General features: G+C 37.3%; 1 protein-coding gene across 1 annotated transcript in view; it reads right to left on the bottom strand.

The window, feature by feature from the left end:
* Nucleotides 1–24,372, bottom strand: part of dlg5a (discs, large homolog 5a (Drosophila)) — a 131,681-nt gene that overhangs the window by 12,499 nt on the left and 94,810 nt on the right. The window contains 6 exon segments of the mRNA XM_056471495.1: nt 8,818–8,927; nt 11,292–11,419; nt 13,512–13,655; nt 13,738–13,934; nt 18,476–18,646; nt 19,348–19,496. Coding sequence (XP_056327470.1) covers nt 8,818–8,927; nt 11,292–11,419; nt 13,512–13,655; nt 13,738–13,934; nt 18,476–18,646; nt 19,348–19,496 — 899 coding nt within the window.

Here is a 24,372-nt window from a genome sequence, read left to right as displayed (position 1 = left end):
TCAGACTTACACAAGGCTAAATGCTAAGAAATTTTTCTAATGGCCCAGTTAAAACATAAAAAAAAAACATTTAAAACAAATGTTATTGTAAGAATAAATAGAAATATAAGTTGGTAAATAGAGCTAATAAATAAAAGTTAATAAACTATTGTTGAAACTTTTATTGAGATAAAATGTTAGTGATTGGATGGATGTTGGTCCGATAGGGTAGCTTTACATGGACATAGGAAAATTAAGACCTGTTTAAAATGATTTAAGACATACAACACAATATTTCAGTGAATTTTACGACTTTTTAAGACTTAACATTTTGATTTTGAAATTTAAGAGATTTTAATACCCTGCAGACATCCTGTCATAGTTCTTGTACAAGATTTAAATATAAGACTTTTCATTTAAGAAATTCTCTTTTTGACAGCAGCACAGTACAATTGTTGAAATAAGGCCATGAATTTCATTTCAAACTTAATTCAAGTACTTTCAAGAACCTACTGTATGTTTGTGAAACCTTGAATGTCTCTGAAATTTAAGTACTTTCAAGAAGTGTGGGTACCTAAATAGGGCATTGCACGTTCAAACCGCAATGATGGAGAAGAAGAGGTTACAGTTTCTGTCTGATTTACTGGATTAAAATCATCCACAAGCATGTTACTGCTTTGTTCCAATGTGCTGGCCTTTAAACATTACATTATTAATACATTTCTCTTATCTTAAAATCCAGGACACACCAAGCTGATGTTTAAAAAAAAAAAAAAACTAACAGTAATGAAATTCGACTGTGTTGTCACTTTGGTGGGGTGCATCCGACACCAAATGGATTACAAGAATGTTTGTTCTGCGTCTGTTTGAGAGAATGTACCTTTCCATACCTGCAGGGGCAAGTATTCAGTATTGTCATTCCACAAAGGGAAACAAAAACTAGTGCAAAGGTGTGTTTATCAGGGTTGCACAATATATTATATCAGCATCGAAATCGCAATGTGCATATTTGCAATATTCACATCACAGGATATGCAATGTTGAGTCAGAATTATATTTCAGAATTTTTATCCAGTTTCTTGTCTAAAAATCTATACTTCAAAGCAAAAACAAGATTATTTTATTTAACCCATTGACAGATTATTTTGGTTGTTTTAAGTTTAATATAATTTAAGAATTTGTAGCTATTTGGACTAGAAATGAGACTATAACTAAGCAAGCAAAGCTTTGCAATATCAGATTTTTCGAATATCTTGCAGCCGCCCTAGTGTTTATATATCATTTTCACAGTACTTCCTGTTCACCACAGAGGGTTTTGCTTGTGCAAATATGTCTGATAATCAAAAATCAGACTTTTTAGTGTTTGCTCTTGATTAGCGTGCGTCATAGTTTCGTCACTTCAGCTTTTGTTCTCGGGCCCTAAACTAAACAGTCAGTCAGAGCACTCACTTTCACCAACAGCTGACACTGATGCTGCATCTGAATTGAAATCACCCACTATACTCTTAAAGTCTCCATGAAATCATAATAAAGTTTTTTTAGATGTTAGTATCAAGTTGCATACCAAATCTACTTACACTCAAAAAAATGCCAACTACTTATTTAAAATGAGCTGAATCAACACAATTTCTAAAAGTTTTTTGCAGGACAACTTAATTGTTTTATGTTCAATCCACTTAAATTTGTAAAAATGATTAAGCTAACTTAATCGATTTGTCAGACCCCCTTATCAACAAGCTCACCCGCTCTGCGTTTGCAACAGAGTCTGACAGGAAGACTGAGAGCAGCAGGAGTGAGAGGATCCGCATTCAGTCGTACATGTACGACTCGGACACAGACCAAGCAGAGAGTACAAAATCATATGTGTCTTTGTACAGTTTTACAGCCAACTGTGTGCTAGTTTCAAGTGCCGAGCTTGTACACAGAAACTAATAACCACGCACAATGAATTAACTTTGACTGAGGCACCGGATGCGCCGCTCGAAGCCACGACATGGCACAGCACACCAGACACTCTCTGTGGCGCGGCAGAAACATGAAGTGTCCCGAATCGTCACGCCACGCATTTTTGGAATTCTAAACATAGGTTTCTATCAGGGTACACACACCGGTGCTTCAAGTCCGCAGCGCCCAGCCGTCGACTTGAGTGTACCCTGATAGAAACCAATGTTTAGAATTTTTAAAACACATGCTAGTTAAGATCACAGGGAGCTTCTGGGATCGCGAGAAATGCAAACGGCTGAAGTATAAGGTAGACTCAATGAGAAGTACACATGTTTGCAAACCTACCTAAACATACAACCAATAATTTCGATTAGAGTGATAATGTGGAAAATATTGCTTTTGTGTTGAGCCCAATGAGTCTTGCATCTAAAAATAGAGCTAGGGTGTTCCTTTAGTGATATCGCTGCGACTCACGCTGCAAATGGCGGACGTGAATCAACAAACTGAGGATATGATGACGCGCCTGTCAATCAATATTGGTGGGCGGGGGGACTGCACTCCTACGTAAAGTTGCGGTCGGTTTGAAAACCGCTCCAATTGGTCCACCGTTTTATATGTTGTTAAATTGAAAAAAAAAACACTGGGTGTGCTTATATCACCCCAATATGACGGTCTATACACCATACATGCACATATGTCTGTCCAAACAGCTTGAAAAGTAGATTTTTTACTATAGGTGCCCTTTAATGCATTTCCTGAGTGAGGTACAAGACAGATGCTTCGGGGAGTGAAATATGAGAGAAAGTAAGATCGTGGACAAAAATAAGAGTTATACAAAGTTCCTATGGCTCATTCCCTACCATTTTAGATCTTGTCCTGACAAGAGACCAAAATAAAGAAGCATTATTTTAATGACTTGTGTCATTGTATCAGATTGCACGCCTAACATAGTAGGCTACCTAATATGGTAAATAATATAATAAAAAAAAAAAAAAAAAAAAAAAAAAAAATATATATATATATATATATATATATATATATATATATATATATATATATATATATTGTCGCAAAAAAACTATACAGCCGTGAAAAACTAGGGGGTCTGATGAAGGACAATATTAAGGAGTTGTGTGAAATCCAGCATATTTTACAGTGCATGCACTATTCTACACCATTTAGTAGTATTAATAGTATAAGTACTGTATTCACACTGAAATTTCTAAAAAGAATTAGTGCACTTTAATGATGATTGCACTATTTGCATTTATTCAACCATTATAAAAAAACACTTTATGCACTAAACTGTCACATCTTTGCTCTTGTTACGGAAGGGGAGTAGCTATCAGGTGCTGAGGTTGCATTATTTTAGATTATTTGCACTTAACCTCAACCACTCTTATTGGCAGTTCTCTGAAAATAACAAAAAACTATTGGTTGTTTGTTAAACATGGAGAGGAGCTACTCAAAGGAGTCACACAAATTGCAACATTAAATACCACACTATTTGAGGGAGCACTATATCGAACTATAGTGGACATTCTGACGTCCACTCACTCAATCCCACAACGCACCACAATAACGAATGATGTACACTAAATGACTAGAGAATGCCCATAATGCAATGTGAGAATTTATAATTGTTACATTAACATTTGTAAACATGACAGAAATCAAAACACTTTGTTTGATTACTAATAGACAGCTCGCTAAGTGTTAAATTACTATCACAGGGTCAGCCCAATAATCTAATCTGTCTGAGAAATTTTTCAACCACCAGAGCACAAAAAAAATCAGCATACCTTCTGTGGCACTCAGTGTCAACTTTCAGCTTGATGTGTCCTGGCCTTTACAGAAAAATGTAAAATCTCTGACTACACAGAGCCTAATAAATGTGAGTTTATGAATTATGCTGATGAGGAGCTTTTTCGGGATAAAACTAACAGCTCTGGGCTCAGCATGTTGCTGAGCACATTTAAAAAGAAACCATTCTTAAAATATGAAGTCTTTTGGTTATGAAGATGGAGCATGAAATGTTAGTATTGACTCATCTTTCATCTTTACAGTGTTGAACTGACCCCTCATTAGTGAAGCATGTCTGGCACAAAATAAAGCAGTAAGCTCACTCTGCTCTGAATCATGCTTAATGAAGCCACATCTTCATGGGTTTATGGCTTTGATAAAACTGTTATTTCATATACATAATTTATGTTCATAGATAAACAAAGCAACTAAAACATTTTTTTGTCCAAGTACTGATAGTGAAATGGTTGCCAAGCAACAGTCTCAGATGTATTTTGTAGAGTATTTCAAGTTGCTTCCAATGCAACTGAGCCAATCAAAATAAGTAACCAGAACTATCAGTTTCATTAAATATTTTGAGCCACTTTCAAAGCTTATGTAAAATACTATAAAAACCCACACTGAAACCTGTTATCTGTTGCATGGCAACCATTCATATATTAGTACTGATCCAAAGAAACACCATTACTTGCTTTGTGAAATACATGGAATTTATTTATATGTTATTGAACATGTTTATTGCTTTTGTAAAATACATGGCATAAACAGTTTATAAAAGTAATAAACCCCAAAAAGTTGCAGTTTACACTACCTGACAAAAGTCGTCACCTATCCAAGTTTTAGGAATAGCAAATAATAACTTCTAGTTGATCTTTTGGTATCAAAAGTGGCTTATAATGAAAGGCAAAGGCCTCTAAATTGTTTATTTTACCAAAATAAAATATGATCATGCCTTGATTTTTAATAATTTAATTAGGACAGTAAAGTCTGACTACTTAGACAAAGGTCTTGTCACTTGACAGAAATAATGTACAGTATAGAATATAAAGTCATGGTGCAGTGGAAAAATAATTAATATTGTGTATGACTCCCATGAGCTTGGACGACTGCATCCATACATCTGCAATGACTCAAATAACTTATTAATAAAGTCATCTGGAATGGCAAAGAAAGCATTCTTGCAGGACTCCCAGAGTGCATCAAGATTATTTGGATCTTCAATGTCTCCTCCATCTTACTCCAGACATGCCCAATAATGTTCATGTCTGGTGACTGGGCTGGCCAATACTGGAGCACTTTGTCCTTCTTTGCTTTCAGGAACTTTGATGTGGAGGCTAAAGTATGAGAAGGAGTGCTCTCCTTCCGAAGAATTTGGCCTCTCCTGTGGATTGTAATCTGATGAGCAGCAAAAATGTCTTAATTCCTCAGGCTGTTGATGTTGACAGATCTTTCACACGCCAAAATCATGACTTTTCCTTTACCATAATTGATGGATTTCTGTGAGAATCATGGGTCCATGTGGGTTCTCATAGGTCTCCTGTAGTATTTGTGATTATTAGGATGCAGTTCAACAGATGATTCATCAAAAAAAAAAATCAGCCTTCTCACACTTTTCTAAATGATCAACTTGAAGTCAAGTTATTATTTGTTGACCCTTCAACTGGGTTTGACGACAAGACTTTTGTAAGGTAGTGTACAATGGGTTTTTGTTTTACAGAATTTATAACGGCTAATGAGGTTGAGCACTCCGCTTCACATCTTGCCTGACAACACCCCTTAGCTGTTATAAATTCATGGTAAGCCACAGCTTCATGGGCTTATGCTTTGATAAAACAGTTAATTCATTTACATAGTTTATGTACATAGTAAAACGAAGCAAATAAAACAGTTTTTGTTCAGTACTGATAGGGAAATGGTTGCCAAGCAACAGTTTAAGATGCATGTTGTAGAGTACTTGAAACAGCTTCCAATGCAGCTCAGCTAATTAGAATAAATGACCAGATTTATCCAAAAAAACATTTTTTCATAAAATATTTTGAGTCAGTTTCAAAGCCAAATTAAACATTATAAAAACACATGTTGACTGATTCCTTTACCAGTACTGAGCCAAAGAAACGCCATTATTTTGCTTTCTGAAATATACGAAATTTTTATATTATCGAATATATATTAGTATTGTGTAATATATGAGATAACCAGTTTACAAAAGCAATAAACCCCAAAAAAGTCACACTTTACAATCGGTTTTTGTTTTACAGCAGTCATGCACTCACATGTTGCCTGACAACAGCCCTTAGCCATTATAAATTCACTGTAAACCACAGTCTTTTTAAGGCACTCTGATATGTAAATATCTAACTCTTTACTGACACTCTTTAGCACATTTCCTTCAAAAACAAAACCATTTAAACGTTTAACAAGCATTAAACGTTTAATCATTTTACCTTGTCCTGAGTGGTTTGGATGTTGGGAGCCTATATGTGTCCTCGTATGTTCACTGGTAAAACTGATTTATACTTTCACCTGCCAAATATATTTGATACTTGATGCGTTCTCCATTGAGATTTTCTTTAAAACGTCAGGGGGCAGTCAAAGAAAACTGATCGTAAACTCATACGTATAAACATAGAAGTAGGGAGTTTCTGGAACTATGTCATATCATTCAAGATTTTTTAAATCAAACTTTGTTGCATCCCTTGCTTTTGTTCATATCTCAGACAGTTCTACCTATTGAGGTTTATTAACATATTAATAAAACAAAACATTACTCCACAAATTACTGTACAAATAAATTTGTATTATAGCAAGAATAAAAGCGAAAAAAAAATTGGCTAATACTCGTACCAAATAATTTACAAAAAGTTACCTTGTGGTTATTACTTATATATATATATATATATATATATATATATATATATATATATATATATATATATATATATATATATATATATATATATATATATATATTTGTTATTTTTTAACTGTTTATGCATGTATTTTTGATCGTAAACTCCTACAAGTAAATGAAATAAATAACATCTAAAGATTTTTCAAGTGGCCAGTAGCTGTTTTATCGATCTACAAATGAATCATTGCACAAAAATAAAAATTGTGCTTCAATGAAAAAGCAAATATATATTAAAAACATTTGTACTTTATTTACAAAATATATAGTAATCTACAGTGTGTTATAGTTACTGGGCATATGTGTGTGACGTAATATATACCAATATACACACATTTCTGGCTGTTGATTAAAAATTGGAGAAAAATCACTGTTTTACCTAGCTAAATAATTAAAAAAAAAATTCCTGGCTAGTTTGTGTCCGCTACCTATATGCTAAAAAGGCAATAATATTCCAACATTCCTGACCATTATCACCAGTAAAGCCCAGAAAAACAGGGCATTAGTACCTTCAGGGTTTCTGCAGGTTTCACCAAGTTAAATTTAAGACTTTTTAAGACATTTTTAAGACCATTATGAACGAAATTTTAGACTCATGAAGGGCTACAGGCTAAGGAATTTTTCGAATGGACCAGATGGAAGAGATTTGCCCTATCAAAAGAACATTATAATTTAATACATTTGATAATGCAAGAATAAATGAATAATAATGAAAAATTATATATATATATATTATATATTTCATAGCCAAATAATTTAAATATTGTGTAAAAACAAGTAAGCTCTACTTTTATCCATTCACTTTTTTTCCAACATAAACTTTCTTAAAAAAAAAAAAAAATGAACAAGTTCTAAAAGTAAAAAGAAATACTAATCAAACTAAATCTATGCATAGCAATCTGTCCAGGTCTGTGTTCTCAGCAGTAAATACATAGAGCACCTTTAAACATGTTTTTGTATGGAAAATAATGAAACCATTATTATAAATAGAATTAAAATGTACCTTTTTAAATGTTTACAAAAAAGTTTACAATTTTATTGAGATGCATTGTTGGTGATCGGCCAGATTTGGTAACAATGCATGAACAAAAAAAATAAGACTTGTTTAAAAAAGATTTAAGACCTACAACAAAATATTTCAGTAAATATAAGACTTTTTAAGGCCTAAAATTTTGATTTTGGGATTTAAGACATTTTAAAACTTTTTAAGGCCCCGCAAAAAACCTGATATTGTTAACTTATAGGATAAAATATCCCTTTCCATTTGCCAAAGAAATAATTTGTTGCTTAATTTTAGTTTTGTACTATTAAACTGTTTTAAATTCAAAATTGTAATATATACATCCGTGTAAAACCTGTGAATGGTAAAAAAAACATTTCTGTCATTGTGTATTAAAACCACCTGCGTCTCCACTTTTGCCATGACCTTTCTTTTTGCCTTTAACAAACATATCCCTCAAGTTTTTCCAAACTTTTTTTTACAAAAATATTGTCCTTTCCCACAGCTGTTGCAAGAGACAAAATCTCTTTAAAGTGATTCATATTCAACTCAAATGAAATGCGTTGCCATGTGCACATGTGCACATTCGCAGCGTGCGCTCAAGCAAACTAGCAAATGCGTTGAGTATAAATCAGCTTGTACATTGAACAACAGAACATGTTTTTTTTTTCTAGTACTAACATGTCTATCTGCTGCAGCTAGTTTTCTGGGTTGGTAGATGCACCAGGGACTCGATTATAGCAATTAAAAAAGGAAAAATCTGATTCTCGTGACATATCCCCTTTAACTCAGCCTGTCTGATAAACCAGGTCTGGAATCTCACAAAGCGACCTTCAGCAGACAACCAAAGAAGGAGGCACAGACAGAAAGAGTGAAGCGCCTGCCTACGCTGCCATATATCTTGTCCTATATCTATATAAAGTGAGACAAGATATTCATCCGTTTAACAGCAGTTCTTCCAAGTCAAATGCAGCCTACACAGTAAAACTGCTTTCCATTTCCCAAATGTCTTCAGGGCCCTGGGGGAGCGCACAGGAACTTCTTGGCATAAAAATGTGCCAAAAAGGCCTTGAACAGAGTGTGTATGCCTGTATGCGTGTTTGGAAGGGTCCATAAGGACATCCAAGAATTCAGTTTCTACTTATTTTGATATGTATGTGTAAAAGAGGATGTGAAAACTTACTTTATCTGCTTTGCGTTTTTGTAGCGTATGAAAATGACGATTGGGTAAATGTGAACGCTGTGAAGCCTTTCAATAGCGTGAGGTGCAATGTCAAGCAAACAGTGACAGTCCTATGGGAGAGAATGACATGGCACAGAATAGAGTCATGTTACACATATACAGCACAAGCCAACAGAGAAACAACAGCTTAGCACAATCAACAAACATCAACAATGACTCTTGATATTATTCTACTTAAAAGAGATTTATCCGATTATTAAAGGGATAGTTCACACAAAATAGGAAAATTTACTTAGTTCAGACTAAAATAAATCTTTTTGTGAATTTAGTATTTTTTCCACGTCATTACATAGTTTAGCTTTAGAGAATAAGAAAAAAATTATGAAAAATGATGCTTTATTCATATGTTATGCTATGACTACTGTAATGGACATCAGGGCTCAAATAATTGTTTTAAGTGACATGAAAGGAGATGAACAGGCAAAAACAATGCATTTTTGTTTTCAGAATTTTTTTTTTATTCCAAAGATTATTGTCAAAAGATAGAGAAAGAGTTTATAGCAGGGGTGCACAAAATGTTTCTTATGAAGGGGCAAAAACCAAACTTGGAGGGGTGTTGGGCCAAAGGTAAATATACCAATCTCTATTGAATTAAAGTTTCTATGGGTAATTTCATAATATTAAAAAAAAAAAAACAGAAAACATTGTTTTAAAATACACTTACCGGCACTTTTTTAGATACACCTGTCCAACTGCTTGTAAAGCTCTAATTAGCCAATCACATGGCAGCAACTCAATGAATTTAGGCATGTTGACATGGTTAATACGATCTGCTGCAGTTCAAATTGAGCAGCCAAATGGGGAAGAAAGGTGATTTAAGTAACTTTGAACGTGGCATGGGTATTGGTGCCAGACAGGCTGGTATGAGTATTTCAGAAACTGCTGATCTACTGGGATTTTTACGCACAACCATCTCTAGGGTTTACAGAGAATGGTCAGAAAAAGAGAAAATATCTAGTGAGCGGCAGTTCTGTGGGCACAAATGCGTTGTTGATGCCAGAGGTTAGAGGAGAATGGGCAGACTGATTTGAGCTGATAGAAAAGCAACAGCAACTCTTTACAACTGAGGTATGCAGAAGAGCATCTCTGAACGCACAACATGTCGAACCTTGAGGCAAATGGGCTACAGGAGCAGAAGACCACACTTGCCACTCCTGTCAGCAAGAACAGGAAACTGAGGCTATAATTTACACAGGCTCACCAAAATTGGACAATAGAAGATTGGAAAATCATTGCCTGGTCTGATGAGTCTCAATTTCTGCTGTGATATTCGGTTGGTAGGGTCAGAATTTGGCATCAACAACATGGATCCATCCTGCCTTGTATCAACGCTGTCCAGGCTCATGCTGGTGGTGTAATGGTGTTGGGGATATTTTCTTGGCACATTTTGGGCCCATTAGTGCCAACTATGCCTCGTGTCAATGCCACAGCCTACCTCAATATTGTTGCTGACCATGTCCATCCCTTTATAAGCCCAGTGTACCCATCTTCTGATGGCTACTTCCAGCAGGATAACGTGCCATGTCATAAAGCATGAATCATCTGAGACTGGTTTCTTGAACATGACAATGAGTTCACTGTACTCAAATGACCTCCACAGTCACCAGATCTCAATCCAATAGAGCACCTTTGGGATGTGGTGGAAGGGAAAATTCGCATCATGGATGTAAAGCTGACAAATCTGCAGCAACTGTGTGATGCTGTCATGTCAATATGGACCAAAATCTCTGAGGAATATTCCCCGTACCCTGTTAAATCTATGCCAGGAAGGATTAAGGCAGTTCGAAAGGTAAAAGGCAGTCCAACACAGTACTAGTAGGCTGTACCTAATAAAGTGGCCGGTGAGGGTGCATGTTAATTTTTATAATCAACTTATTACAGTAAAAATATAAATGATCCCATTAATAATACAATGGAGTTCAATGCTGAATACAATAAGCTGCAGAATGTAAATTTTTAAAAGATCAGACCCATTTAGAAACCAAAACCAATTTCAAAAATAACAAACAAAAGGTTTTATTAAATTCGAAAAGACAATCTCTCAAAGATATTCATCCCAACCCCCTCCCCAGCATTCTCCTGCTCTCTTCTCAAATTGAATGGTGGGCCAAATCAAAGGTTAGCATGGGCCAACTTTTTGGGAATCTCTATTCTCAACCGTGTTATGAAAGATATAACAGAATGATTTCATATTTCATTTTGCTTTATACAGTATGAGTAAAATTAATATAAGAGGGTTTTTGACTGTCAAAGCATTGTTAGCCATTTATTACTGGACTTTTCTCTAATGCTTTACTTAGATTTTCTCTGTATGAGTAAACTAAGAGCAAAATTAAATTTTTGGGTCAACCATCGCTTTATATCATCTCAACTCAAAATGAATGTGGCTGTGGTAAGCAGAGGTGTGCACAAACCTTGTCCGTGATTTCATTGATTGAGGCAACAGTCGTCACATCAAAATGGCCACTCCTTCGTTTGTAGTCGATGAAGAGAAAGTCTTTGACCCCACGCTCAATGGCCTGCTGAGAAGCCTTCATCACCTCTGGGTGAGCACAACAAACAAAGGTCAGCTCACTCATATTCAACCACCATGACTGTAGCACTTCTGAAGACTGTGGTCTATCGATACAACCAGTTTTCTTGACACTAAAACATGGTTATATTCAAGTGAAAATTTCCCATTTCCTAGATATTAAATTCCATACATCTCAGGTAAAAATAGGTAATTGAAGATGATATATAAAGTTCACACTGTTTAACACAGAAGATATTTTGAACAAAGCAGAAAACATGTAACCACTGACTTCCATAGTAGAAAAAAAACAAATATTTTGGAAGTCAATGGTTACAGGTTTTCTGCATTTTTTCAAAATATCTTCTTTTGTGATCAAGAATAATTTTTTTAAGGTTTGAAACAAGTGAAGGGGGAGTAAATGATGACAATTTTCATTTTTGGGTGAACAATATAAATATTTCCAAGTTAAAGTTTATTTTTTTTTAAATTGATGAACTTTATCCACTTTTATTTTTACATGTAAGTAATCAAAGTACATTTTACAACCTGACAATTTTAAGTGAACATTACATTCACTTAAAACAAAATTTACGGAATAAACTTCAATAAAACAACTTGAAATAATAATAAAAACAAAACCGATTTTATAATAATACTATGGGTTACAATTTTACTTGACAAATAAGGGCTGTATCAAACAGTGAAGGCATGTAGACTCAAGAAGGTTTTTTTATAATCATCATCATCATATCATTACGTGTGATAAAGGTTTTTTTTCACACTTTTTCTTAGTTAAAAATTTGTGTATAAACTTGGCTATAATATTTAATTTAAAATAAAAGTCATCCAAAACTACACTGTGAAATCAGAACACGGAGGCAGCAATTGGATACCAAACTGACTGGGTAGCTATGTTAATCTTGTCTTAATTACTCATTATTATTCCATTTATTAACTTTTAATGATACTGTTTGCCAATGTCCTCCGTATCAGATCAGGATGAGCATTTACTAAAGGCATTACAGTGCTTGCGTGTTGCACTATGGACTGTTATGCCGTGATCACACTAGAATTTGAGCATTTGAAATTGTGTCATACAGCGCTGCGAAAAGGGGTGGGAATTAACAAGATGATTAGACATTTAAAAAAGTGAGCAATTGGTTCATATTTTACATTTCTGTCCAAGAAGGTTATGTTTTGGTCTTCGATTCATCACGTGATTCGATTTTGTAGGTCAGCGTTCAGTAAGCTTGAACCTTGCTACGCAGCGAACTGCGAAATTGTTTCCGGTGTGCCGCATTTGCGTGTATATGAATGGAAGTCTATGGGGATAAAAGTGCAGTGTGACCACGGCTTAATGGCAATACGTCGTATTTATCATAGTAAACTCGCACCATGACCTGACACGGGAAAAAAGATGTATGTAAACAAATCATTTTACAGTTTTTTTGGTACACAAATGTGTTCTTGGAGGTTCATATGATTACAGTTGAACAAGTCACAAAGACAATGATCATTTTAAGTCCTTTACTGGACTTTGAACATCTCAGGACCTGTTCTGTACCTGAATATTGAGGAAGCTCTTGGATTTTATGTAAAATACCTTAATTTGTGTTACCAAGATGAACAAAAGTCTCAGGAGATTAGAATGACATAAGGGAGAGCAATTAATAACAGAATTTTCATTTTTGGGTGAACTAATCTTTTACCAATGATGACTCCAACTTGGAACTATTCACATCTTTTATTATTTATTATTTCTAAAACACATTATTAAGATCTTTAGTTATGACTAACTAAGTAGAGCCCTTTACAATTTCTATGTAATTACCACATAACCACCATAATTACTATTAAAACAGAGTATTTGATGGCATTGTTCATTATAAATGTCTATGCGGTCTACAGAAAATACCATTTCAAAAAACGTCTTTGCTTAGAGAAACTGCATACATAATTTTGTAGAGGTAGCAAATACTTGGTCAATAGAAAACCTAAAACCATCTCAACATGTTATTTTTATACCTGGATTTTTAGGGTTACGTAAATCAGACACATCAGTACTGTATGAAAAATTATTTGTATTCTGGGATTAAACAGAGACCATGTGGACACTTACCAAGAACACATCTGCTGAATTTCCCTGGAGAATCTTTGACCAGCATGTCTTTAACAGGATCCACAAGCGGGCCGAGGATCAGCACAGGTCTGGGAGATGTGCAGTCAATCTTCTGCACTCTCTGATAGGCCAGACTCACACAGTCTGACAAAAAAAATATACAGAATCAACATCAAACTAATCAAAATGGTAATTTCAGAAACACTGTATTTCCAGAGATTCTCACCATCTAAGAAAGGAATCGAGTCTGTGCTGATGGCGTCCAAAGCCACAACATCTTTCCCATCTTTGGAGCTGCTGCGTTTGTGCTTGTGTTTCCTGCGGAAGAAGGATCTGCGTGCGGCGGCCGAGAGAGTTTTACTGGAGCCCGTTTCGTCCTTCAGTTCAGTCATACTGTGTCTACGGTAAAACTCCTGATCCATCCTATATGACAACATGAGTAATGGTTACACAACTGTCTTTTTGAGCTTTCTGTATGTTTTCATCAGATTAGCTGTGATGCGACAGAGCTAACCACTGAGCCACCGTGTTGCCCCTATTTAATTAATAATCATGTGGAAAAATAACAAAATAAATATCAAATTTAAAAAACACAATGTAATCAGGAAATTGTTGCTGGACGATGAAAACAGCTAATTCGAAGATCTGCATCTGTATGTAGACACAAAGGTTCAACAATTTCAATAGGATTGTTTTTCAGGTCAGTTCAAAAAGCAAATGTTTCCCGAAGCTGCATTTATTTGATCAAAAACACAATAAATATAGCTATTATTAAAATACTGTTTTTGATTTAGTGTATTGTAAATGAAAACAATATTCCTGAGCTGAATATTTACATGGTACTTCAGAAATCATTCTAATATGCTTCTATGATTTGTGAAGAGAAGTATGTATTATAATAACTGTAATTATTTGCAATAATTATAGCTGTATAGTATACATATAAAATATACTAATATAAATATACATAAAATTATAAAACATAAATACAAATATTTAAAATTATATTAAAAATGTCACACATTTTTAATTTAAAATTTAAAAAACAAGAACCTATTTTGAATATAATACATTCTAGACAGTCAAATTAAAACTCTAAATTGACTCTTCATTATACAAAACTGGATTGACTGCTTCAATTGTGTTGGTCTATACAATAGTTAGATCATCACATCATCAGTCTGTGACATTATTGATACATTAGATTAGATTAGATTTAACTTTATTGTCATTACACATGTACAAGTACAAGGCAACGAAATGCAGTTTAGGTCTAACCAGCAGTGCAATAGCAGCAAGTGCAGGATACAGGTATAAGTTATAAAGTGCAGTTATAGAAAAACTATGGTAATATTTTCAGATGGATGTACTATGAACAATATATACAGGTTGTATTAGCTATGAACATAGACTTACAATAAATGAATATATGTACAGGTTGCTATTAGTAATCAAAAGTGTGCAGATAGATAAACATAATTACAAATGTATATGTACAGTGGGTGTGTACATAATTAGAAATGTCCATGTGCAGTGGGTATGTACAGTTCAAATAAGTGAATCAGTGCAATGTAGTGAAATGAATATGTGCAAATTTAAATGTGCAAATGTTAAACAGTGCAGTGATTGTGAGGAGTATAAGTTAGAGGAGTGTGGGGGTGTATTGGGGGGGGGGGGGGGGGGGGGGGGGGGGGGGGGGGGGGGGGGGGGGGGGGGGGGGGGGGGGTCAGTGAGGGGCAGAGTTCAAAAGGGAGACAGCTCTGGGAAAAAGCTGTTCCTCAGTCTGCTGGTTTTTGTCCGGGGGAGCCTGAAGCGCTTGCCGGAAGGCAGGAGAGAAAACAGGCTGTGAGCAGGGTGAGAGGTGTCCTTAAGAATACTGCGTGCTCTGCGCAGACAGTGTTTCTTCTGGATGTCCTCAATGGCTGGCAGTGTAGTCCCAGTGATGCGTTGGGCAGTTTTCACCACCCACTGCAGTGCCTTACGCTCAGCAACAGAGCAGCTTATATACCAGACTGTGACGCAGTTGGTCAGGATGCTTTCTATTGTGAAGCGGTAGAAGTTCACCAAGACAGCTGATGAAAGCTGGTTCTTCTTAAATTGCCTCAAGAAGAATAGGCGCTGGTGAGCCTTCTTGATCAGGCTGGAGGTGTTGATGGTCCAGGAAAGTTCCTTTGAGACATGGGTCCCCAGGAACTTGAAGGATGAGACAGGCTCAACGGCTATCCCATTAATGTGCATGGGATCATGTGAGCCAGTTCGTCCCTTCCTGAAGTCCACAATGAGCTCCTTGGTCTTGTTGGTGTTAAGGAGCAGATTATTGTCAGTGCACCAAGTGGCCAGATGCTGTATCTCCTCCCTGTAGGCAGTCTCATCATTATTGCTGATTAGACCAATCACTGTTGTGTCATCTGCAAATTTGATGATGGTGTTGGATCTGTTCACAGGCCTACAGTCGATGGTAAAAAGGGAGTAGAGGAAGGGGCTCAGCACACAGCACTGTGGTACACCAGTGTTGAGTGTGACGGTGGTTGAGCAGATGTGGCCTGATCTGACATTCTGAGGTCTGTTAGTCAGAAAGTCCATGACCCAGTTGCAGAGAGACGTGTCGATATCCAGGTCTCTGAGTTTGATCAGTAACTTAGAGGGTATGACAGTGTTGAATGCTGAGCTGAAGTCAACAAACACCATTCGTGCAAAAGTGTTTTTATTGTCCAGGTGAGTGAGTACAGAGTGCTGCTCTATGGAGACGGCATCTTCTGTGCTCCTGTTGCCACGGTAGGCAAACTGATGTGGGTCCAGTGTGGATGGCAGAGAGTCTTTCAGGTGTGCCAGGACCAACCGCTCGAAGCACTTCATGATGATGGGTGTGAGTGCTACAGGGCGGTAGTCATTCAGGCATGTTGGGCTGGAGTGTTTGGGCACTGGCACAATAGAGGTGGGTTTTAAAGCATGTTGGCACAGCTGCTAGGTTAAGCGACAGGTTGAAAATGTCTGTGAATACCCCAGCAAGCTGTTCTGCACATGCTTTGAGGACGCGCCCAGGAATACCGTCTGGTCCAGCAGCCTTACGCACATTGATCCGACTCAGTGCGGTGTAGACTTCTGAGGAGGTGAGTGTGATAGGTGAGTGGTCGGTTGAGGAAGTGTTCCTGTTGTAGGGTCTTTTATTGTCTCTTTCAAAGCGGGTATAAAAGTCAATTAGCTCATTCAGGAAGGAGACATTTGTGGCTGTGGGTGTGGACTGGCTGGGTTTGTAGTTGCTGATGGCCTGGATGCCCTGCCACATGCGCCGAGGATCAGAGTTGGAAAAGTGCTCCTCTAGCTTTAGCTTGTAACAGTGCTTGGCCTTTTTGATGCCCCTCTTCAGATTAGCCCTGGAAGTGCTGTAGGCCTGTGCATCCCCTGATCTGAAGGCAGTGTTGCGTGCCTTCAGCAGGAGGCGCACCTCCTTGTTCATCCATGGCTTTTGATTTGGGTATGTGGTGATCTGTTTCTGGGTTGTAACACTGTCTATGGTGATGTTGATATATTCCAGAACAGAGGAAGTGTAACTGTCAATGTCTGTGTGAGAGCCACATGTGGCCTGGGAAGCAAACATACTCCAGTCTGTGTGTTCAAACCTGTCCTGGAGTGTGGAGTCTACCCCCGCTGGCCACACTTTGATGGTCCTCACTGATGGCTTCACACGGTTGATGAGGGGTGAGTACTTGGGGGTCAGGAACAAAGAAAGGTGATCTGATTGACCCAAGTGGGGGGAGGGGGGTCACAGCATATGCTTCAGCCATGTTTGTGTAAACTTGGTCTAAAGTTTTGTTCCCCCTTGTGTGGCAGAAAATGTTTTGATGGAACTTGGGGAGCACTGTCTTTAAGTTTGAGTGATTAAAATCCCCCGCAACAATAAAAGCAGCCTCCGGGTGAGCAGTCTGTTGTTTGCTGATGGCTGCATGAAGTTCATTCATAGCAAGCTTGGCATCAGCATCGGGAGGAATATAAGCAGCAGTTATTATGGTGGAGGTGAACTCCCGTGGCAGATAAAACGGTCTACATTTAACCATTAGAAATTCCAGGTTAACAGAGCAATGTCTCCCAACGATGACAGAGTTTGTGCACCAAGCTTTGTTAATATAAATGCATAATCCTCTGCCTCTGGTCTTATCGGAGTCATCCGCCGTTCTGTCTGCTCGGAATGTTTGATGCTCAGTTAGCGATACAGCGTTGGCTGGTAAGTTAGAGTAGGTAAGTCTGGTAGGGTGCTCAGGCCCGGGTGTTCTGGTGATCTCCGGGATGAGTCGAAGATTGATAATAAAACTGTCCGGAATACACAAACCAATATCCAAGATCTCCTGTCGGGTGTACGATGTCAAGGCACTGCTGTTCTGCACGAACAGACCCTAAATGAGCAGGAATAATACTGCAAAATTGCAGAAACTGGAGAGATGCTGAGCCTCGCGAAGTAACCGCGCCGCCATCTTGTCTCGACCCCGCCATCTTGTCTTGACATGATATTATCGTGAGAACTTAAATATATACTTAAACATTTACTTGCTTTTATTGATATGAGAAAATGTGAATTAGTATGATATATTATAAAAACTGCCACATTGACAATAATTCCATTTCCATTTCGCTACACTCACCCCCCTAAACCTCACTCCCATCCTGGAAGAGCCCCAACGTGTAACCCACCAGTCCTACTACACTCAACCCGATCTAAGCTGGAATCGCACCAGAGATATTTTTGTATGGGAGTAGGTTGTATAATAATAAAAGGATATATAAATATGGTATATAATAAGGGTAATAAAAGTCTCAACTTATTAAAAAAAATAATTAAATTGTGAGATCAGTATCGTTAGGATCAAGATCAGTTTCAGTATGAGTTCAGTGAATTGTTGCATCCCCAATCTATACACAATAACACCATCTATCATCTCAACACTGTCAGGCACAATTATGTGACTCACATATATTTGCTAGGAATTTGGCCTCTTTGAATTTTTTGTGCATTTTCGTCAAGTTGCCAGGCCATCCAGGTGCCGAAGTTGCCATTTGGTAGTGTGTCGTCCACATAGAGGATGTCATCTTTCTTGAAAGAGAGGTCGAGCTCAGTCTCAGCTACTCGGTCATAAAGTGCTCTGGAATAGAAAGAGGAAATGAATAATTCAACAAGTGACAGCATTATACATGAAGAAAAGACTGCGGTGTCTGTGAGAACGAGGTAACGTGAGACAAATGAAAAGACTGCAGGAGACAAAGAAAAATAAAGGGAGGAAAAAAGGAATGAAAAATTCAAGAAGAGGTCGGGACAGAGGCGATCTTTCATTCCTGGGAGAGGCACGAGGCGGCTTTTAGCAGCCACCCATAACTCCTCGTTCCTGCTCATTCATGACACACGGATTGACAGAGATTATTTACTGCGGGTGACATCATGGGAGAGCGGGCAGAAAAAAGCGCCTGCAACAGCTGCTGGCCACAGAATTTCATTTGCGAAGACAAACACGGCTATTTCTGAACAACCCTCTTCCATTATTCTTTTTTTCCACCGTGCAGACACAATGCATCTCTGTCTCGAACCGTCTAATTACCACGGCTACTATTATAGAACACAAATTATGGAGATTTGGGGATACAATCTGCACCGCCAGATACAATATCTCACCCTCCATCTTAAACATAATTAAAAAGATTAAAAGATTCCCGTTGATGCACTTTTCTCGTATATCTATATTTAGAGCAGTGAGTGCAGGGACCAAACTCTGGTATTTGATTATATGGAACTTTTAAGCAGCCATGCATGCTTATGTAAGTCAATGGCAGATGCGATATCATACTGTACCTGATATAGAATCCATCTCCAGGAGTGCCTTTCACCTGGTTGAACTCATCCAGACGATGCTGGACTCTTAACGTCACTGTTTCTGCAGGCTTCAGCATTTCCAGATATGCCTCCTCCACAGTCTTATTCTTCATATTAACTGAGCCATACTGGAGGGACAAAGAGCAATACAAAAGGTAGTAATCAGATTTAGTTACAACATATAGGTCATACATTACTATAATGTTTTATTGGTTTATTTTACTGTTAATTTCAACAGTTACCAATGCATTACTAGAATCCAAAGTCATGCTTTTTAAGTTCATCCAGGAGGATGTTTTCACAGAAACCCTGACACAACTCGGAGGGCTGTTGTACAAGAGTGAAGGCCTTAGACACAAATTAGACACAAAACATTGTTATGAGTCGTAATAGTTTATTAATTCTTTAATAAGCAAAACCCTGAATGCGGCTGATGAAACATACACTAACCTAGATATTATTTAGTAACAGGATGGTGCCAACTGTCAAAAATGCAAACTTAACAGAAACAAAACCAGCTGGATGAAGCATACACTAACCTGTATGTTATTCAGTCACAAGATGGCTACAAATAGTCAAAAAAGAAAAACTGACAGAAACTAAACTAGCTGAATGAAGCATACACTAACCTACATGTTATTTAGTCACAAGAAGGTGCCAGCCACATAGTAAAAAAACCAAGCTGACAGAAACAAAACCAACTGAATAAAGCATACACTGACCTGCATGTTATTAAGTCACAAAATGTTGCCAAAGAGTAAAAAAAAACAAAGCTGACAGAAACAAAACCAGCTGAATGAAGCATACACTAACCTGTATGTTATTCATTGACAAGATGGCGCCAAAAATTCAAAAAACAAAGTTGACAGAAACAAAACCAGCTGAATGGAGCATACACTAACTTGCGTGTTATTCAGTCACAAGATGGCGCCAAAAATTCAAAAAACAAAGCTGACAGAAACAAAACCAGCTGAATGAAGCATACACTAACTTGTGTATTATTCAGTCACAAAATGGTGCCAAATAGTTAAAAAACAAAGCTGCCAGAAACAAAAGCAGCTAAATGAAGCATACACTAACCTGTGTTATTCAGCCACAAGATGGTGTCAAATAGTCAAAAAACAAAGCTGACAAAAACCAAACCAGCTGAATGAAGCATACACTAACCTGCATGTTATTCAGTCACAAGATGACACAAAACAGTCAAAAACGCAAAGTTGACAGAAACAAAACTGGCTGAAAAAACATACATTAACCTGAATGTTATTTAGCCACAAGAGGGTGCCAAATAGTAGAAAAAACAAAGCTGACAGATACAAAACCAGCTTACACTAACCTATGTGTAGTTATTCAGTCACAAGATGGCGCTAAATAGTCAACAAAGCAAAGCTGACAGAAACAAAACTAGCTAAATGAAGTTTACACTAATCTATGTGCAGTTATTCAGTCACAAGTTGGTGCCAAACCATTAAAAACAGCAACGTGACTGACAAACAGATAAATATAAATGACTGTGCATGCAAGTATATGGATGTGAACGTATTTGTGATTAGAAGTTCCTGGATGAGCCTGTGTTATTCAGTGGTTCTCATCTCAGAATAATAACCTAAATGTCTCGACTGACCAATCAGAATGAAGTATTCCAGACAGCCGTGTGATATCATTATTTAATGTACTGTGAGTTAACAATTAAAGCATGTATTATCATAACCTAACCTTAACAAAGCAATAAATAGTAAATAAATGTATTGTTCATTGGTTTTTCAAATGTGTAAATACATGAACTAACATTAACTCAAGGAACCTTATTGTAAAATGTGAAGTATTGTTATGATATTATTTTACAAATGTGAATAAAAAGCAAAGAGGCACCATCATTTTGCCAGCTTCTTTAAGTATTAACTTCTAGGCCAATAACTTAAACTGTGAACGCACTGGTAGAAGCTATTTTGACATACTGCATGTAAAATAGTCACATTTTGTGCATCACTTCCATTCTAGAGCTAAACTAACTTGTAGCAAAATACAATGATTTCTTTGCCTTGCTGTTTATGTGGCGGCCACAAGTCTTAATATGTCCATGCCAGGAATGGGATATTACCAATTTCACACCACAACAGCAAAGAAGAGCTCAATAAAAAAATAAAATAAATAACTCAGAAATGGATACTGTCTTTTGAATTAGAAAAAAAACAATATAGGCAATGGTTGAGGCTGGAATGCACCTTAGCAAATGAGAGTGATGCAAAAAAAAAACTGAAAACAAGTAACCATTTCTGCACACTCCTGAAGTCTTTTTTTATTCATTAAATATCTAAGTAAGGTCTGTGGTTAACATCAGGTCAAGATATTAAAACATTGTTTCCCCTACAACATAAAACAAATCAGTAATGCCTGCTTGTGATTCATTAAAGGGCACGTATGGTAAAAAAAATCTACTTTTCAAGCTGTTTGGACAGACATATGTGTAGGTATAGTGTATAGACCATCATATTGGGGTGATATAAACACACCCAGTCCTTTTTTTTCCCCAATTTAACAACATGAAAACGGTGGACCAATTGGAGCGGTTTTCAGATCGACCGCAACTTGATGTAGGAGTGCTGTCCCCCGCCCATCAATATTGATTGACAGGCACGCATCACCATATCCTCAGTTTGTTTCACGTCCGCCATTTTCAGCGTGTGAGTCAAAGCGATGTCACTAAAGGAATACCCTTGCTCTATTTTTACATGTGAGGCTCATTGGGCTCAACACAAGATCTACATTCACCACATGATCACTTTAATCGGAAGTATTGTTTGTAGCTTAGTTTGTTTGTAGGTAGGTTTGCAAACATGTGTACTTTTCATTGCGTCTACCTTAAAATTCAGCTGTTTGCATTTATTGCGGTCACAGAAGCTCCCTGTGATCTTAACTAGGTACAGCTGGAAAGTGTGAGCGCGTTGCCTCACGTGTGCATCCCTCCATTGGAAATAAAATAATGAACTTTCCTGCAGGTCGCACACCAGAAACGCAGCTCGGCTTCTATCAGGGTACACACAACGGCGCTTCAAGTCAGCGGCTGTCCGTGGTGCCCAGCCACGATTCTGGACACTTCATGTTTCAGCCGTGCCACAGAGCGCCATCTGAATAGTTTCATTTTAATAACATCCATAGTGCGTGTCTGAGTGTGCCGTGTCGCGGTTCTGGTGCCTCAGTCAAAGTTAATTCAGTGTGTGTGTTTATTAGTCTCAGTGTACAAGCTCGGAACTTTAAACTAGCACACAGTTGGCTGTAAAACTATACAAAGACACAAATGATTTTGTTGATTTCGTACATGTACAGCTGAATGCTGGTCCTCTCACTCATGATGCTTCTCTCTGTCTGCCTGTCTGTTGCTAAACACTGAGGGGGGATCTTGGCTCCGCCCCCATGTTACGTTGGGCGGAAACTAATTTTCATGTGAAGCAACACACCCCTAAAACGGCTGCCTGTGTACACGCCCCCAAAATGACACTTTTTAACACATTATAATAAACAATCTGAATTGTGTTTTGAACTGATCCTAAACTGGCACACTCAGAAAAATCATAATATTATTATTTAATCTTAAAAAAGGGGTAAACTATGTACCCTTTAAAGCATTAAATGTCCTAAAAAACATTGTTAACAAGTGCCTATAGAGAAGGGGTGCCCAATTCTGTTCCTGGAGATCTACCTTCCTGCAGAGTTCAGCTGCAACCTTGATCAAACACACTTGTCTGTAATTATCAAGTGCTCCTTCAGAATTGACTTATGCGACAGTGACTACGTTTACATGGACATCAGTAATCGAATTATTTGCCTTAATCTAATTAAGACAATAATAAAATGAAGGCGTTTACATTAGTTACTTTTTGAATGTTTCTTTCATGATCCCGTTTTACATGTTATAGCACATACTTAGATTAACGTCATTGCGTCACCGCGCTATCCACATTTCCTCCAGAGTTTCATGTAATTTCGGGTGTTTCATTTTTGATTTGTCGACTTTACCTTCGGTTTGGCACTTTCACTTTCATTCGGGCATGCCCCCCATGACAAACGAGATATTGGATGCAACTATGAACTGCTGGAAGAGTTATGTTTAAATGGAAGTTCATACCGCATGCTGAATGGAAGAAAAAACCCCTCCGCATTTCACGATGCAGGTGTCTGTGGTCTGCACTGACTCGGTAAGTGCCAAGAATGTTGTGTGTGTGTGTGTGTGTGTGTGTATGTGGACTATCCTGTCGCAAAATGCGGCGAAAAGCCCTACATGACGGTAATAGTTCGATTAAGGTGTTTACATGTCTGTACTGCACTTCAATAATGCGACTAAAATCGGCATACTCCACATCTTAATTCGATTTCTCTTTAGTTCAATTATGACCTTAATATGTTTAACATAATCAAAAATCGCTGTTTACATGGTTAATTATGGTCTTAATCGCATTAAAATTGAATGATTGGTGTCCATGTAAACATAGTCACTTACACTAGTTTGAGTTTGAGCATGAAAAATTCTGTTGTACAGCGCTGCAAAAATGGGTGGGATTAAACAGGATGATTAGACATTAAAAACGTGAGCGGCTGGTCCATATTTAGATATTTCTGGCTGTTTCTCAATATGCGTTCTTCAGCGATCTTGCGTCCTCGTGTTCTCGTGTAATGTCATCATCAACTGCCAAAGTTCAGTTCCAATACTCAAGACCGCAAGAACGGAGGACGCGTGAAACTTTTTGGATGTGTTCTTGATATTGAGGACGCACCGATGCAGACTTGAGCACCGAACTCGCTCTAGAAGTCCCAGAAGTCATTGCGACTGGAGGTGTGAAAGCGCAGCATTTTATATAGTTTATTATTAAAGTTCAGAGATACGACTTATTTAACTTATGAGTTTCCCGAAATGAGACGGTGAAAGTAAACACTACCATGAAAATCTATATAAAGGAATAAACACATTAAGGGTATTTATTTGCTGAAATTCATATTAAAATCTGT

Source organism: Danio aesculapii, chromosome 13, assembly GCF_903798145.1.
Source record: "Danio aesculapii chromosome 13, fDanAes4.1, whole genome shotgun sequence".
Taxonomy (NCBI): domain Eukaryota; kingdom Metazoa; phylum Chordata; class Actinopteri; order Cypriniformes; family Danionidae; genus Danio; species Danio aesculapii.
This window is presented reverse-complemented; position numbering and strand designations above follow the sequence as displayed.